The 16,878-nt window shown below is 46.8% G+C and overlaps 1 protein-coding gene across 2 annotated transcripts in view; it reads left to right on the top strand.

The window, feature by feature from the left end:
• The first annotated feature begins 258 nt into the window (after positions 1 to 258).
• Positions 259 to 16,878, top strand: part of TCF7L1 (transcription factor 7 like 1) — a 149,544-nt gene continuing 132,924 nt past the window's right edge. For both annotated transcript variants that reach the window (XM_028122402.2, XM_088026189.1), the window contains exons 1-3: positions 259 to 501; positions 585 to 648; positions 866 to 993. In XM_028122402.2, the coding sequence (XP_027978203.1) occupies positions 259 to 501; positions 585 to 648; positions 866 to 993 (435 nt within the window). The remainder of the gene's footprint in view (positions 502 to 584; positions 649 to 865; positions 994 to 16,878) is intronic.

Raw genomic sequence — 16,878 nt, 5'->3', positions numbered from 1 at the left:
GGCGAGTTGGGGAGCCCTGGGCTGGGCGCTGCCGGAGGGGCCCGAGCCGAGCCGCCCCCGCCCCGGCCCGGCCGCGCCGGCCCGCTTCCCGCGGGGCCACGCCCTGTCAAACTTTGTTGCTGCGGCCGCCGCGGCGGCGAGCCGAGCGGGCCGGCGAGCGGGAGGGAGAGAGGGAGGGGCGGGCGCCGGGCCGGGCCGGGCCGGGCGCGGGCGGCGAGGGGCTCCGAGAGCGGCGGCCCCGGCCCGCGCGGCCCCACCATGCCCCAGCTCGGCGGCGGCGGCGGCGGGGGAGGCGGCGGCGGCGGTGGCGGCTCGGGCGCCGGGGCGGCCGGCGGAGGGGACGACCTCGGGGCGAACGACGAGCTGATCCCCTTCCAAGACGAGGGGGGCGAGGAGCAGGAGCCGAGCAGCGACAGTGCCTCCGCGCAGCGGGACCTGGACGAGGTCAAGTCGTCCCTGGTCAACGAGTCGGAGAACCAGAGCAGCAGCTCGGACTCGGAGGTAAGGAGGCTCCCGCGGCCGACCCCGGGGGACCCCAGCCCCGCGCCCGCTCACCCGCCCTCGCCTTTGTGTCTCCTCCGCAGGCGGAGAGGCGCCCGCAGCCCGCCCGGGACGCCTTCCAGAAGCCGCGGGACTATTTCGCCGAAGGTACGTGCGGGTCGGGGCAGCCCCCAGTCCCGGGCCCCGTTGCGCCCAGCGCCTCAGCTCAGGCCGCCCACGGTTCCCCTGGCCCCGTGGCCGTGCCCCTGCTCTCCGTCCTCCGCGGCCACAGCAGTCCTGGAGCGCGGTCCTCGCCCCGGGTCTCCTGCCGCCGCGCTGTCCCGGGGGCCCGGGCCTCACACCCCCGCCTCGGTCTTGCCCGCAGTGAGAAGGCCCCAGGACGGCGCGTTCTTTAAGGGCCCCCCGTATCCTGGGTACCCGTTCCTGATGATCCCAGACTTGAGCAGTCCGTACCTCTCCAACGGACCCTTGTCTCCCGGAGGAGCGCGCACGGTGAGTGCCTGTCGGGCCGCGCCCGGGCGGGTGGGAGGCCGGGCCGGCGGGATGCGACACCGGCTCGGCGATGGGGTGGGGGATGGGGCCGTCCCGGGAGGATCCTGGGCAGAACATGTTTGCGGAGTTGAACTATTCTGTGGCGGCCGAGCGTTAGGCTGCGCTGGGCAGTGTCTGGATGAAAGTAAAGTTCCTTTACGTTTTCCCCTTCTGTTGGGGAGAGGCTTTGGGGTCCACTTCTGGGGGTGTTCCCTGGCCTCCAAAATTCTTTGCTGGCAGTAAAGGAAAACTTGGATTTGTGCCGGCTTTTTTTGGCTGGGGGGGGGTTTGGTTCTCGCTTTCCTTCCTGGAGATCCGTCAGCTTTCCCTGGCAGTTGGGCAATGGGCCGGGGGAGCTGGGTTGGCGACGCTGCCCCCGACTTCAATTTCACTGAGCGGCTGCGAGTTGGTTCCTAAGAAACCCGGTATTCGTGGCGGATTATTCACCCCCCCCCCCCCCCCCGCCAAGCCCTCGAGCAGGGGCTTCAACTGTTCTGTGGAGCTTGGGATTTTAAACTCCCCTAGATGATTTGGAGGGTGACCCGAGGCATTCTTCAAGTTGAGGAACTTGGCTTTTTCCCCCTTTGTTGCCGGCTTTTCTCATTTAAAGCGAGCGCTGCGACACTTTAAACCTGTTAATGGGCGCGCATTGTGTGCTGCGCGCTGGCATTTAGAGCCGTGATTAAGCAAATTGACCGGGCCCCAGACGACGTGCAAATGAGGGCGGATTCCATCGCCCCCTCCCTGGCCCTAAACTCGCGCCCCCCGCGTCGCGAGGGGCGCAGCCCTGGGCCGACGAGGCCTTTGTGTCCCCCGAGCCGCCACCTCACCCCACCCCAGGACCGACTGCCCAGGTGCTAGGTCCGATGGCGGATCTTCGGTGAGCACCTACTTACTGTGACTGTGTGTCAGGCTCTTGCGCGCGGTCCCTTGGGCGCCACGCGCGCATTGGTGGTTCTCTTTGCTTCCCAGTGCCCGCCAGTTCGTTCTTGATTCGGGGGCGGGAGGTGTTGGCGCCTGAGGAGCAGGCCCGACAGACTCACTTTTTGTTTAAGCTGTCCTTAAATAGTGATCATAATTAAAGGGCCGCCTGAGAAGTGCTCGGTGATGAATGGGCGCTGCCTGCTGACGTGGTACAGGGTCGGTGGAGAGTGGAGGCACCGCTGTGGGTTCAGTGGAGGCTCTCTCCGGGCCGGAAGGGATGTGGCAGTGGAGGTAGGGGGCTCTGACCTGGGGAGAGGGGCGTGGGACCACACACCTTCACCTTTGAAGCAGGGAAGGAAGGCCCCGCGGTTTTGTCCCTGCTTTGGAGCACCCCCAGGAAGTCCTGAATATAGGCTGGATACGGGCATCTGACTGGTGCCTTTTCTCATTCATATTGAAAGTGGGTAAGTTGAGCAAAACAAGCTGCAGGGACTTCGTTTAGGTTTCCACTGATTCCCTTCCCTGTGCGCAGATGTAGCTCAGTTCCGCAAGGATTTTGAAAGCTCACTTTTTGCTCAGGTCCCTGTCACTTTGTGTGCGAGAGGGTGATACTAACACAGTCCCATTTTTCCATTTACCATTAGATGTCTGGAAAGAGGAGTCTGGGAGGCATTAAGGTCCGTGAGTCAGCACTGATCCAGGTCCTGGTGCAGATAAAGTCACCAGAAATGTCCCAAATAGGACCCATCATTTCCCTCAGGCAGGCTCTTCCTTCCACCCACCCAATTCTCTTTAGGGTGTTTTCATTCTTCCCCTTTGAACCCTGACTCTGACAACCGCCTGTCTTCATCTGTTGCTCCCCACCCCCACCCCAAGAGCCCCGGGGGGACAGGTTTTCTGTTTGTGTCCTATCCCTTCTTCCTTCTGCCATCTTCTACTGCCCTCCCTTCCGTCTTCCACCTTACATGTTCTTTTTTTTTTTTTTGAAGATTTTATTTATTTATTTGAGTAAGAGAGAGAATGAGAGAAAGCACGAGAGGGAAGAGGGTCAGAGGGAGAAGCCGACTCCCTGCTGAACAGGAAGCCCGATGTGGGACTCGATCCCGGGACTCCAGGATCATGACCTGAGCCAAAGGCAGACGCTTAACCAGCTGAGCCACCCAGGCGCCCCACCTTACATGTTCTTTTGCCCAAGAGCTTCCACAGGCTGATTATCACTGGTACTGGGGATTCCTGATGACTAAATCCAGGCCTGCCAGGGAATTTTGGAGCCCTCCTTGGAGAAGCCAACCTTTCTTTCCCTGCCTGTTTCTGACTGTCCCTGCTCATTCCTGCAGCCGTTCCCGGCCTGGACCCGTGTCACTGTTCTCCTTTTAAGCCTCCAGGGACACTCAAGTCTTCTTGCATGCAGCCTTTCAGAAGGAACTTAGTGTGTCCTATCCCACTCCCATACATAGTCTCGTTCCCCCGGTGAATTGCCCCAACAGAAGTAAGTTCAGTTTCCCTGTAGTTTCTGTGCCCCTTCTGTGCCCATAGTTGTGTTAGGCCTGCCTGGTTACAAAGTTCACTGATGTGCCAGGGAAGTTTCCTGCTGTTAGATGAGCTCCATAGAACCCACTAATTTTGACCTTATCCTTGAGTATCATGGGCTTTTAGGAAAGCAAGTGAGGAAACACTTAAGCACTTGATTGTCTGGACTGTAAGGTTGAGACGATGCTTTTCCTGTGGATGATTATATTGTTGTAATTAATGTGATTCTCACAGTAGGCAAATTGTAGGTGCAGACAAAGTGGCCCTCAGTTGGGGGCCAATCCTGGTAAAATGAATGTAGATAGTGGGTAGAGGAGGGGTGGGGGGCGGGTAGCTGACGTGGGGGGAGGGGTGCCCGGAATATATGATCTGGTCTCTCTTTTGGCATCCCAGGTCTTTTTTTTGTTTTATTACTACATTTCACAACCTTAGGCGTTGCTCCTCTAAAGCCTCTAAGTAGTATAAAATTGGATGACTTCACTTCTCTGCTGCTGTCACACTTTCTGGAAATACCAAGCCACAACCAAAGTCGGGATTGGTTGGGGCGTCCTCAGGGTGTTAATTGACCCTAGGAATAGCAAGCATCAGGGCTTGTGACACCCTCATCCCCTGGCGTGATTCCTGCTGGGGGTGACCGGGGGCTGGCCCGTGCTGCAGGTTGGCCTTCTCTTCCTTATGCCTTACCTTTGCCCTGCACTCTGGCCTGGCTGGGAGGCTGGGAAGTGGCCTTTTCCTGAGGCTCTTTAGAGAAGAGGTCCCCTTAGCCTGGGGTGTGTGCCAAGCCTCCAAGCCATGATTCATTCTCCTCTGGAGCCTTGGGGACCCTGTGGCCTATGAAGAGATGAATAAGTGCCACACACCGTCTTTTACTCCTTCAAATAGGCACCCTGAAATTATACATTCATTCACGAAAAGGCTTCACAAGTTTACTAAACCACCTTGGTGCCAGTGACTGGTTTTTTGCTAGGAAAACGTAAGCCAATGCGGAAGAAAGTGGATGTCAAAAATAGTGTAAGACTAATGAGAGCCCAGACGAAAATGCTGAATGTGGTTCAGTGACTTAGCTATGAGCTGGTAGAGAGGAATTGGACCATCATGTGAGTGCTGACGACATTTTGGAGAAGAACAGTTCTAGGTAGAGTTGCCAAGGGAGTCTATATGGTTTTGGCGTCCAGTTTCTGCATTTAAGAGCTACTATCATGCAGCTCAAGCATCACCCTTTGGCATCTTCCTCAGACCAGCTTAACTAAGGTTTCTGTAGGAAATGGGTCTGTTCTCCAAATGTCTGCTGGTTTTCAGCACTTCCTATCCTACCGCTGCCCATGGCCAGTCTTGCTAGCATCCTGGATGCGCCTGCTTCCTTCCTGATACAAAGGAACCCCAGCAGAAATCTTTGTGTACAGAGAGAGAAGTGGTCTGTCTTTAGGAATTGTATGTAAAAGGGAATGAGTAAATCGTTTTCTTTTGGAAGATCGGTATAAACATGCTGCTTTTGGTAAAATTCTTTAAAGCCATTTCATCTAAATATAACTTCTGTTCCATTTTTTTTCTAAATATAACTCAGGGTTTAATGAGGGTTTTTTACATGCAACGAGCTTTTGCAGGGGCCCTGCCTGAGTTGCTGCAGTTTTGGCACTTGGATTGCTGGGGTGATGGGGTGACAAATGGTGACAGAGTCTGTGGAGGGAACTTGAAAGCTGTCCATCTTTTTCCTTTGGGTAGGTCTGCAGATCCGGTAGGGAATGCCTGACTTGCTTAACTTTCGGAAAGTTATAGGTTGGACTCATTCTTTATTGATCTCACTTCATGGAATTCTGGAGGAGAAAGTAAGCTAGGACACAAAAATCTTAACTTTTAACAGAGTGTTCCTGCCTTTACAGTGATGTGCAGAGTTACCCCAAAAAATTGCGACCTAAAAAATAATTTAAATGATTAACTCGTTGGAAGCTGCAATAATCCAGATCTATGTAATGCAGCTATCCTACTTATATTCCAACTTAGAGTCAACTTTACTTGCCAAACTGGAGAAATTTAGGTTGGTACCCTTAAGATTAATTCATAACTCCTCAACTTCATCTGATATTTACTGAGGACCTGTCACGGGCCGTGGGAAAGAGGATGAAGTAGACCCAGCTTTGCCCTATAGGGCTAAATATTGAAGTAGTGTGAACACAGACCACTCTAATAGGAAGTCTTTGTTAAGAGTCAACAAAGTCCAGAAAAGAATCTTCAGAGGAAAGAGGATAGAAAAGTTGTTTTGGGCTAGCATGATCAAGGAACATAAGGAGAGGAAGTTGTTTTAAACTAGTCCCTGAGGTGCCTGGCTGGCTCAGTTGGTAGAGCATGTGACTTTTGATCCCGAGGTTGTGAGTTCGAGTCCCACATAGGGTGTAGAGATTACTTAAAAATAAAATCTAAAAAAAGGAAACAAACCCCCCAAACCTAAACTAGTCCCTGAAACTCAGTCATTCTTTAATTCAAAGTGATTCTTGTTAATTATAAAAACTTAAACAAACAGTACAGTCTTCTTTAAACCCCAATCATGAGGTAGAAGCCAGCCCCGGGAGAGCAAAGGCCAAAAGTTCAGGGCTGTTGGGGGTAATACAAGTTATTCTGTTTGCCTGGAAGGATGAGGGGCCAGGGCATGGGAGGCCTTGAGTGTCAGTGAAGGAATCCAGTCTTATTCAAGAAGCAGCAGAGAACCATTGAAAGTTATGCTGGAAAGTGATGTGACTGGTATGTGTGCTTAGATCATGATGATTGGAGGGAGAGGACCTGCAAGGAGCTACGAGGGTTAGGAGACTCCTAGGAGTCCGGGGTGAGGTGAAAAGTGCCCAAGAGTATCTGAATGGAACAGAAAGATAGGATGGGAGAGACTGGAATGGTTGCTTGAATTTCTACAGGGAGGGGTAGTAAGTGAAGGCAGAAAACAGCTGGCTGATGTCACAATTCTCGCCATCTAAGCCTCGGTAACCTGGGGGAATGACTTCTTCCAGGTGGGGCCCTGGTGCTCCATCTTTGCCTGCCCCATGCTAGACAGATGCTCATCGACCATTTTGGCAATAGCAGAGCTCACACAGGCTGTGAGGGGTTTTCGTCTCAAGGAACTGCCTGAGTTTCATCGGAGGTGCATGGGGTCTGAGGGGATGCTGAGTGGATAGTGGAAATCGCAGCAACCGGATGATGCAAGGGAGCCAGAGAAGAAGGGACAAGATGCTCAGAGCAGAGAAAGAAGTCACTGGGGCAGCATGGAAAGGAGCCCTTGACAAGGTAAGAGGCGTGCTAGGTCCTGTGACATCCTGGAAGCTGGTCCTCAGCATCAGACACCACAGAGAGAGGGGGCAAGAAGGTGGGGGAGTGAAGAGGAACTTTGGGAATTTAGCAGTTAGGAAGTTATTGGTGCCCAGTGAGACAAGTGATCCAGGCAAATGGGGGTGATAAAGATAGGGAGGCAGAGGGGTACTAGCTCAGCACTTCCCAGTTGGGTGCCCGGTGCTGTGCTGTGGATTGGTCCCAGGGAGTGGCCCATCCCTTACTCAGCCAGAACCCCAGACCAGACTCCCGCAGTGTCGGGCAGGCTTCCCACGCTCTCCCTGTGTACCTTACACATTTTCTGTCTACTGTAACCTGGAAGATGTTGAAAAGCAGATTCCGGACAACCCATTGAAGAAGTTTGGCTCCCGCAAGGAGGGGGAAGGAAGAGCCACGGGCCGTGGAGAAGAGCCTATGGGGGATGCTGGAGTGGGAGCTTGTTTGTAGGGCAGTAGGGTAGGGTGGAAGATGAATGGGGGAGAAGACAGGAGGAAGAAGAGATGGGACTAGAACTGGGAAGAAGTCAGACTTGTTTCAGTGACAGAGGACGCTCAGCAGTAGATGGTCTCCCAGTTGTACAGACGAGCCCTAGAGTTGAAGATGAAGATGTGGAGAAAGAGGCAGAGTTGGGCAGAGATTGAGGGGCAGTGCATCAGATGACTAGATAGTTTTGGTGTTCTCAAACCAAGGGCCAGTTGGCTAGGGTGAAGGTTCTGGACGTTTTGGCAGTACAAGCCCTTCCTCCGCACCCCGTGAGAAAACTCAAAACCTTTGGGAACCTTTTAGCTACACGTTGAATAATGAAACATTGTGCCTTGATTGAGAGATAGGACACACCTGGGACATGTTTCCTCATTTTAATGCCTGCAGCTGGCTGATTTTGAAGGCTAAAGATGGGAATCAAAATACAACCCATTTGCTGTCAGAGGCAGATACTGGGATGTGACAAATAATTGGGATGGGAAAGGACTGAATGCTTAAAAGCGTGTAGAAAACAACCCAAATGGGCTAGCCTGATAATGTACTTTTGGAGGAGGTTTTGCTATGTCCCATGCTTTATTATCTTCTCTCAAACTGGACTGGGTTTCAGGGATGATGAAATAAATTGCAGTTTCCAAAACCTTGGCATTCGGGAATGAAGGAAACACAAGGGAAATAAAGGTGAAAAGGTGACCTGCCTTTTCTTCTGTACCGTATCTGCTGAATGAGCAACGCTGGGGCGCTGTAGTTTCTTTCTTCGACTCATAAGGTGAATGCTTAGAGATGCTCAGAGTTAACCTCCACTGACATACCTTTAAGGTTCTAAAATAAATTTCAGAATCTTAAATCTTTTCATTATGTATATAGCCTATAGATTTTCATGGGAAAATGAGCAGTTAGTTTAGAAACACATTTCAGAATTTGAAAGTAAAACCATGAAAGTGTTTTCCTAAACATGGCTCTTTTCTGGAGCTTTTGTAGTTGTGATAAGGGGTGATAACTTTAGTTACCTGGAGTCCTCAGGACAGGGAATGAACTCACACTCTGGAACTGTGCTATAGCATTTTAGAAATCTCAGTGGGGAGTCCGCTTCCGGATTCTCTTCCTCTGCCCCTCCTCTCATGCTCATGCTCTCTCTCTCTCTCTCTCTCTCAAATGAACAAATACATCCTAAAAAAAGGAAAGAAGAAATCTGTTTCATTCAAGAGGAACAAGGCCCCAGGTGTTCACCATAATTGTAGAAAGTAACCATAAAATAAATATAAACAAAAAGTTCCCAAAAGAAGAGACTACAAATAACAACCACATATGTGAAACTAATGTTCAACCTCCTAGGTAGTCAAAAAATGCTAATAAGGAAAAGAATCTCTCCCCCCCCACCAAATTACCAGAGATTTTTGTCTTAATATGACTTTTAAATGCTGGCAGATGTAAAGTGGGGGCTCTCATTTGCTGTTCCTGAAGGGTGTTAACAGCTCCGCCCCATTTGGAAAGCACTTGGCTTTAGCTTCTAAAACCTTAATATGGGGCGCCTGGGTGGCTCAGTCATTAAGCGTCTGCCTTCGGCTTAGGTTGCAATCTCAGGGTCCTGGGATCGGGCTCCCCGCTCCGCAGGAAGCCTGCTTCTCCCTCTCCCACTCCCCCTGCTTATGTTCCCTTTCTCGCTGTGTCTCTCTGTCAAATAAATAAAATCTTTACAAAAATAAATAAATCCTTAATATTTCTCATAGCTTCTAACCTGCTAGGAAGTAGGTACTTGCTATTCCCATTTTGCTGCTGTGCAAGCGGACTAGTAGGGGTCAAGTGTCTTGTTCAAGGTCACGCCACTGGTAATTGACGGCGCAAAGATTTGAAACTTGGTTGTGAGTTTAAAGTCTGGGTCTTCCTGTTCTACCCTTGTGACTGACTACTCACACGCCTGATGTAACTAACTCCTCCTCCCATTGGGAAGACGGCTGACCTTTGTTTCTCGGTTCCGAAATCCTGATGAGAGTTACCGGTTGGGGTGGAGGGTGGGTAGATTTGTTCTGACTTTACAAATTGGACCTGGGAACGCACCTTCTCAAATAAACAGTTGTCGAAGTGAGTGGCTGGGGCTTAAGTTGTTCTAGAGGACTGTACCCCGGAGGACTTACATAACCTTTAGTGGGCGGCCCCCAGAAAGTCACCACTGCATGTATACCCTCTTTGGAGAAAAAAGTGGTTATCTACTAACATTAGAACTTTTTTGAACTTGGGGCCAGTTTTTCCTTGTTGAACTCGGTGAGGGCTGGAAGAATACACAAGTGTGTATTTGGTGTAGAAGAAGGCGGGAGGCGTGAACTTGCTTGCTACCCCTGCGATTTGTATTACAACAGAGTTTGGTTAGTAAACCAAACTCTGGTGAACCAAGCGTGCAAATATTATTCCCGTATTGTTTATTTTCTAAAATAATGTATAAATTGGTTGCTTTTTTAAAGCTCTCTAAGTTAAAAAATCAGTCTCCGTCATTTATAACTATTTCAGTAAGTTGACAAATAAATACTAAACATTTCCACAGAGAATTATTTTAAGAATTGTAGAGAAGGTATTAGTCTCCTTCCTACTCCCCGTTCTCTGTGTGTGTGGGTGTGTGTGTATGTACATGTGTGGGTGTTGGTGGGTGTTGAAAATTAGGATTCAGCTTTTTCTTTCACTTCCCAAATGATCCTTCAGGTGGTCTCTTTCTGAAAACAATAGCATGGTGGAAAGAGTAACAGGAGAGGCTTCTGAGTATGGTTGATAGAACGTGGGGAGGCACTTGGGATTCTAGCTAAGCCCTTCTGGAAATCTGAGTATTGCAGGACACTAAATCTTAGTGAGATAAATGTCTTATACCTCATACAGTGAATGGGGCCATTATTTGTCGGAACATCTATTAAAAAAAAGTGTGGAAAACAAAAAGACATAAATATGAGAGCGTTGGTAACTATGATTAAAAAGATAGCTGGATCTAGGGACATCTGGCTGGCTCAGTCAGTGGAGTGTGTGACTCTTGATCTCAGGGTCACAAGTTCAAGTCCCATGTTGGGCATAGAGCTTACTTTTTTTTTTTAAAAAGATATTTATTTATTTACTTATTTGAGAGAGAGCATGCACAAGAGAGCACAAGCAGCATCCCCACTGAGCAGGAACCCGATGCGGGGCTCAATTCCAGGACCCCGGGATCATGACCTGAGCCTCATGACCTGAGCTGAAGGCAGATTCTTTTTTTTTTAAAGATTTTATTTATTTATTTATTTGACAGAGAGAGAGAAAGGGAGCACAAGTGGGGGGTGGGGGGAGAGGGAGAAGCAGGCTCCCCGCTGAACAGAGAGCCAGATGTGAGGCTCTATCTCAGGACCCTGGGATCATGACCTCAGCTGAAGGCAGATGCTTAACCGACTGAGCCACCCAGGCGCCCCTAGAGCTTACTTAAAAAAAAAAAAAAAGATCTAACAATGAGGAAGAAAAAACAAAAGAAATAGGAATAAGTGGTATGAAATGCTGATCAGTTAACAAGTCCAGATTTGTTGGCGGTAGTGATTTCTGATCGTTGGGACTACATTCTTCCCTGTAAATTCCAAAAGGATAAATCGAGGTCGCTAAGGTCAGATGGATTTATAATACATACCTGTTAGGGGTTGGGTGTTCCTCCCTGAGATTCTTTTGCAAGGACCCTGCCTGGGTACCCTTGGAGCCCTCCGAGCTGGAAGAGAGCATCCAGCCCACTGAGGAGCACAAGCTCAGGGAGACTGTGAGCTTGCCCAGGATCAAACAGTTATGAAGGATGGAAACCGGACTAGGGCTCAGTTGCATCACTGGGCTTTACTCTCTCCACTACTCAGGGGGATCTACAATGAGCCCTGCAGTGCTAACAGAGAAAGTACGCCTCAAAATACTTCTTTATTAAACCGTAACACCTGACTCATGATAAGTGACTCACAGACATTTGTCAGATGTTGACAGCATGAATATTTAAACATCAACATTTTAAAAAAACAGCCCTGTAGGCACCTGCAGTGTTCCGGGGCACTGTATCACACTGTTTACAACTGTTACCGCATTGGATGCTTGCACATCTGCTCTCATGATCTGTTTTATCCTGGAGGAAGCTGAGACAGAGTGTAAGTGAGGGGCCCAGAGTCCCCCCTCTGGAAAGTTTTTGAGCCATCATTCCAGCCACAGTGCTAGAGTGCCCCTCTAGTGAGAGTTGACCACCAAATGCATGTGAAAATGCCATTTGGAACAAGGCACAAAGAAATGCTGTGTACAAGTTAAAGAGGAGTGAGGAGTAACATGTCTGTATTCATTTTGGTGGCATTTCCAGCCCTTTCCTTTAGAGGCACTTTTAATCCCTACCCTGCCGGGGGTAGTCAGAGCTTTAATGGCTGGTCTCTTCACAGTTTCAGAGATAGTGTTCATTGCTGTCTCGATCTTTCTTTTCTGTCCTCTGCGGCTCTGTTTAATCGATTCCCTCTGATTTCCCTTGTGTTTTTCTTCTCACATCTTGAGGTGGTAAACTTGTTTCTTTAGATACCATGATATAAAATTCTGTCACGTGCATCTGTTGACTTAGTCTGTTTGCCTGCTTCCTACTCTTGACCAAGTCCACTTGCTTGTGCATGCATGAATATTCTTTTCTTTTTTTTAAGATTTATTTTCAGGCAATCTCTACACCCAGCCTGGGGCTTGAACCCAGAACCCCTAGATCAGGAGCCGCATGCTCCACCAACTGAGCCAGCCAGGTACCCCTGAATATTATTTTCTTCTTGTTTTTTTTTTTAAGATTTTATTTATTTATTTGAGAGAGAGAGAACACAAGTGGGCAGAGGGACAGAGGGAGAAGCAGACTCCCTGTTGAGCAGGGAGCCCGATGTGGGACTCGATCCCAGGACCCCGGGATCATGACCTGAGCTGAAGGCAGACGCTTAATGACTGAGCCACCCAGGTGCCCTGCATATTATTTTCTTTTCTTTTTTTTTTTTAAGATTTATTTATTTATTTGAGAGTGAGAATGAGAGAGAGAGAGAGTACATGAGAGGGGGGAGGGTTAGGGGGAGAAGCGGGCTCCCGCGGGACTCAGTCCCGGGACTCCAGGATCATGACCTGAGCCGAAGGCAGTCGCTTAACCAACTGAGCCACCCAGGCGCCCCTGCATATTATTTCGATGTAAATTGGATATAGTCTTTGCTTATCAATTATATTATCTATTGAACTATTTTCTAGGAGGACCACAGAGAGGAGAAGTAGAGTATTAGAGTAGGCGTGCTAAAGATATGTGACATGAAAACACTTTACAACACAAGCTTTTCTGTTATAAAATGTTTGTCAGGGAGGGAAACTCTGGTGCTGAATTCTAGAGTGGGAAATGGATTATGATGGCAAGGCTCTCGTAAGGAGAGTTAACGCAGGAAGGGGCTGGGATGGTGAGAGCAACTGGAGCTTGGGAGAGCCCCTTAAAAACAGTTGCTTTTGCCTGGCACTGAAGGAAGAGAGAGGAATTTGCTGTGCAGAAAAGCCCAAGGCCTGAGAGATAGAGGAGCAGACCCTGCTGGCCGGCCATTCCTTTCCCTTGGAGAGGCAGTATGGCTCAAGGGGTCTGGGACTTGAGTTTGGCCACAGTTGGCCTCCCCTTGAAGTCCAGCCCACCCCTGGTCTGGCTCTGGGCCCCAGTACCCTAGGGTGCTCTTTGGCAAAATGGGGTAATGGTGTATTTGAAGGTTACTGAATTAACATTTTGGCTGAATAGACTGCATTTTAAAACCAGGATTTGCACAAGACTAAAACTAAATGCATCATTGAATGAATTTCTGGGATATAAAAAGAAATGAGTAATGTCATCCAGATAATTTATAGTTTTATTACAACTTTATTAAGATGTTTAGCAGCCAAAAATTTTAACCAGTATCTTAATAAGTGGATGTTTTCTTGCAGCATTTTAAAAAATATCTTTATAGGAAATGATTAAATGGTATAGTCACACGAGGACCAGAAATGCTTCAACAAAAGTAATTAGCATATCAACTTTCAGTTCTTAGTGCAGATTTTGAATTTATATGGTTATCAGTTACCTTTGGAAAGAGTTACAATCACTGTAACAGAATTGCCAGTTTGTGTGAATTCTTAATCAAATAGCTCTCAACAGAATGATGTATGTACTGTTAGTTCATATATATGGAATATATATGTTAATTTTAACTTTTTACTTTGAGATATTTTCAGACATAGAGAAAGTACAAAATAGTACAAAGAATTCCCACGTATTTTCCTCTAGATTTCCCCAAACGTTAGTATTTGCTATACTTTCTTTATCTTTCTGTTTTTCCGTAACTTTTTTTCTGAGCCATTTGAGAGTAAGTCGCAAATACAATGCTCCCTTACTCCTAGGTAACTTCACGCGTATGTCCTAACACCAAAGACAATAACCACAATGTGGTTATCAAATCAGGGAATTAACATAGACCTATTGTCTCATCTATAGACCTTATTCAGATGTTGCTACTTGTCTTTAAACTGTCTTTTGGAGCCAAAGAAACATTTAAAAGAATTTGGGAGGCACCTGGCTGGCTCAGTCCATGGAGCATTTGACTCTTGATCTCGGGGTTATGGATTCAAGCCCTACATTGGGTGTAGAGATTACTTAATAAAATCTTAAAAAAAAAAAAACGAATTTTGGGGAGGTATCCAGGATGAGCCAAGGTCATGCATTACACTTGGTTGTATCTGTTTAGTCTCCCTCAGTCTAGAACAGCTCTTTTGTCTTGTGTCCCTTATATTCTTTTGAAGATTACAGCCATTTATTTCGTAGAAGGACCTTGAATTCTGCTTTTTTTTCAGATGTTTCTTCATGAATAGATTCAGGTTCTATATTTTAGGCATGAAAACTACGTAGTTGCTACTGTGCCCTTCTCTGCTTCTCATGAGGCACCACCTCTTTTTCCTGCTACAGTTGATGTTAATTTTGATCACTTGGTAAAAATGATGTCTGCCAGGGTTCTCCAAGGAAGTTACTATTTTTTCTCTTTGTAGCTAATAAGTGTCTTGTTGGAAGATACTGGAAATAACCTGTTTCTCATCAAACTTTCATCCATTGTTTAGTATCCATTGATGTTTCTTCCCAGAAACAATTATTACTTTGTAGTGGCCAAACTGATGGTCACATTTTGAAAGTTTGACATTGTAGTGCAAGACTGATAATTTCACAACTCTATAAATGCCTAGATTGTTTCTGTGATGCTCTACTGCATATTTGTGAATACTAAGTAAGATGAAGGAACAAGATCTTTTTGGTTCATGGGGGACCAAAAAAAAATGAGTGTTGTTGTTTTTTTTTTTTTTTTAATGACAGTTTCTTATTTTCATAGTTTTCATCATCTTTATTATGCCTGGATCATAGGTGATTTAAATCATGAAAGTGTGGTACATGATTTTGAAATCTTGTGAAATATTGAGGTAGCAAAGTTGACATTCTGCTCTGTACTCTTTATAGGACTATATAAATTTATTTATTTATTTATTTATTTAAACAGAGAATGAGAGATCATGAGCAGTGGAGAGGGGTAGAGGGAGAAGCAGACTCCCCGCTGAGCAGGGAGCCTGATGTGGGACGCGATCCCAGACCCCAGGATCATGACCTGAGCTGAAGGCAGACTCAACCGATTGAGCTGCCCAGGTGCCCTATACTACTTTTTAAAAGAGAAACTGTCCCTCATGAACTATTAGTTACCTTAGGTCAAAGGTCAGCAAACTAAAGTTCACAGGCTAAATCCAGACTGCTACTTATTTTTATAAATAAAGTTTCATTAGAACACAGCCAGGCTCATTCGTTTGCATATTGCCTCTGGACGCTTTTGCAATACAAGGGCTGAGGTGAATAGTTGCCATTGAGTCTATATTTGGCACAGAACTGAAAAGATATGGCCCCCAGTACAGAAAAAGTATGCTGACCCCTGTAGATAATATGGGGAAAGCAATTTTAAATGCTTGATCCTTTCCCTTTATTTACTCGTTTTCCATTTGGTTTCTTATAACCTGCAAAGGTGACCAATGAAATTATGTTTTAAAATATGAGCTCAGGGATTTCAACCTATTTCCTGTGTTTCAATCCATTTGTGACTATTATTTTTGATACTCCAATTGTTTCATCTTTAGCTGGTGGAAGCCTCTTCACATTGGCTCCTGAGTCCTTTTGATACAATCCCAGTGGTCTTTGATGCTTCCTTGCTTACTGTTATGGGAGGACGTTCCAGGCTTACCTTGTGCTTTTCCCCCTTCCAGATCAGCTATTTCTAGAAGGAGCTCTGATTCCTTTTAGTGAAATACGTTATTTAGAGACCATAGTCTGACTGCTAAGGGTGCATATATAGTTTCTAAAGGTTATTCCATTTAATGTTGTGAGCACACCACGCAGTTCTATAGAGTTTAGAAGTAGAATATAGTATGCCTATTTCAACTTAAAAATATTGAGAAACAGTTGCTGTTCTTTTTTAATGTACTCTTAATATTAGTAATGCAGTTAATTCTATTTAAGAACTGTAGTTGTACATTGTAATTGTTTTCTATGTAAGATTAATGTTTCATGCTTATATTGTATTCTTCCAACAAAAAAATAACATACTTCTGCCACTGATAACATTTCTAGAGATAAGGCTCACAAGGAGATTTCCATTAAACTTTACATGTAGAATGCTTCCCTGGGGACATCGGGGTGGCTCAGTTGGTTAAGCACCTACCTTTGGCTCAGGTCATGATCCCAGGTTCTTGGGATCGAGTTCCACATTGGTTCCTTGCTCAGCGGGGAGCCTGCTTCTCCCTCTGCCTGCCACTCCCCCTGCTTATGCTCTCGTGCTCTCTCGTTCTCTCTCTCTGACAAATAAATAAAATCTTTAAAGAAAAAAAAAAAGAATGCTTCCCTGTTTTTGAAGGGGCATGTTCAGATAATGATGATGAACTCAAACATGCTTCATTTCCTTATTTCTCACATTGTTACATTAATTAAATAATGTTGGTCACCCCTATGACCACATGATTATTGACTAGGCAGAAATTCAGGCCTTCTGAAGATTGACGCTGAAGCTGAATAACAGATGTCCATTGAATGCTGAGGCCAAGGCCATATTCTGATGTATTCCTAGGACCTACCTCATAGTTGCAAAGATGAAATAAGGTTGTACACAAGCATGAAGAACATTGTCTGGTACAGTAAGGACTTTGTTAAGATAAACTCATTATCAGCATCAGCATTCCTAGGTTTTCCGGTCCTCCCTAGCCCCTGTAAAATTTAGTCTTTATACTGTACCATTCCCTGGGCACTTAATGATACTCAGTTTTGGATTGCTACTTTTCTAGAATCCATGTTCTTAAGGACCCTGGTTGTCAACTGTCCCTTTTGATCCCTGTCACCCCTAGCACAGTACTTTATACACAAAATCTGCACATGTGGATTTGTTATTTATTTACATTTCCTTTATGCATCATATATAATAAAATAAACAGCAAAATCCGTCTTCCTCATGGACATTGTAGGCTAACAAGGGCAATCATTGTTCACTTCTGGTATCTTTCAGGGTATAATCGTTGATAACTTGATCATTGGTGGTT

The sequence above is a fragment of the Eumetopias jubatus genome, unplaced genomic scaffold, assembly GCF_037043125.1.
Source record: "Eumetopias jubatus isolate StellerSeaLion01/CBP00866 unplaced genomic scaffold, mEumJub1_p1.0 scaffold_9, whole genome shotgun sequence".
NCBI lineage: Eukaryota > Metazoa > Chordata > Mammalia > Carnivora > Otariidae > Eumetopias > Eumetopias jubatus.
The sequence above is the reverse complement of the archived record's forward strand: the minus strand, read 5'-3'. Positions and strand labels throughout refer to the sequence as shown.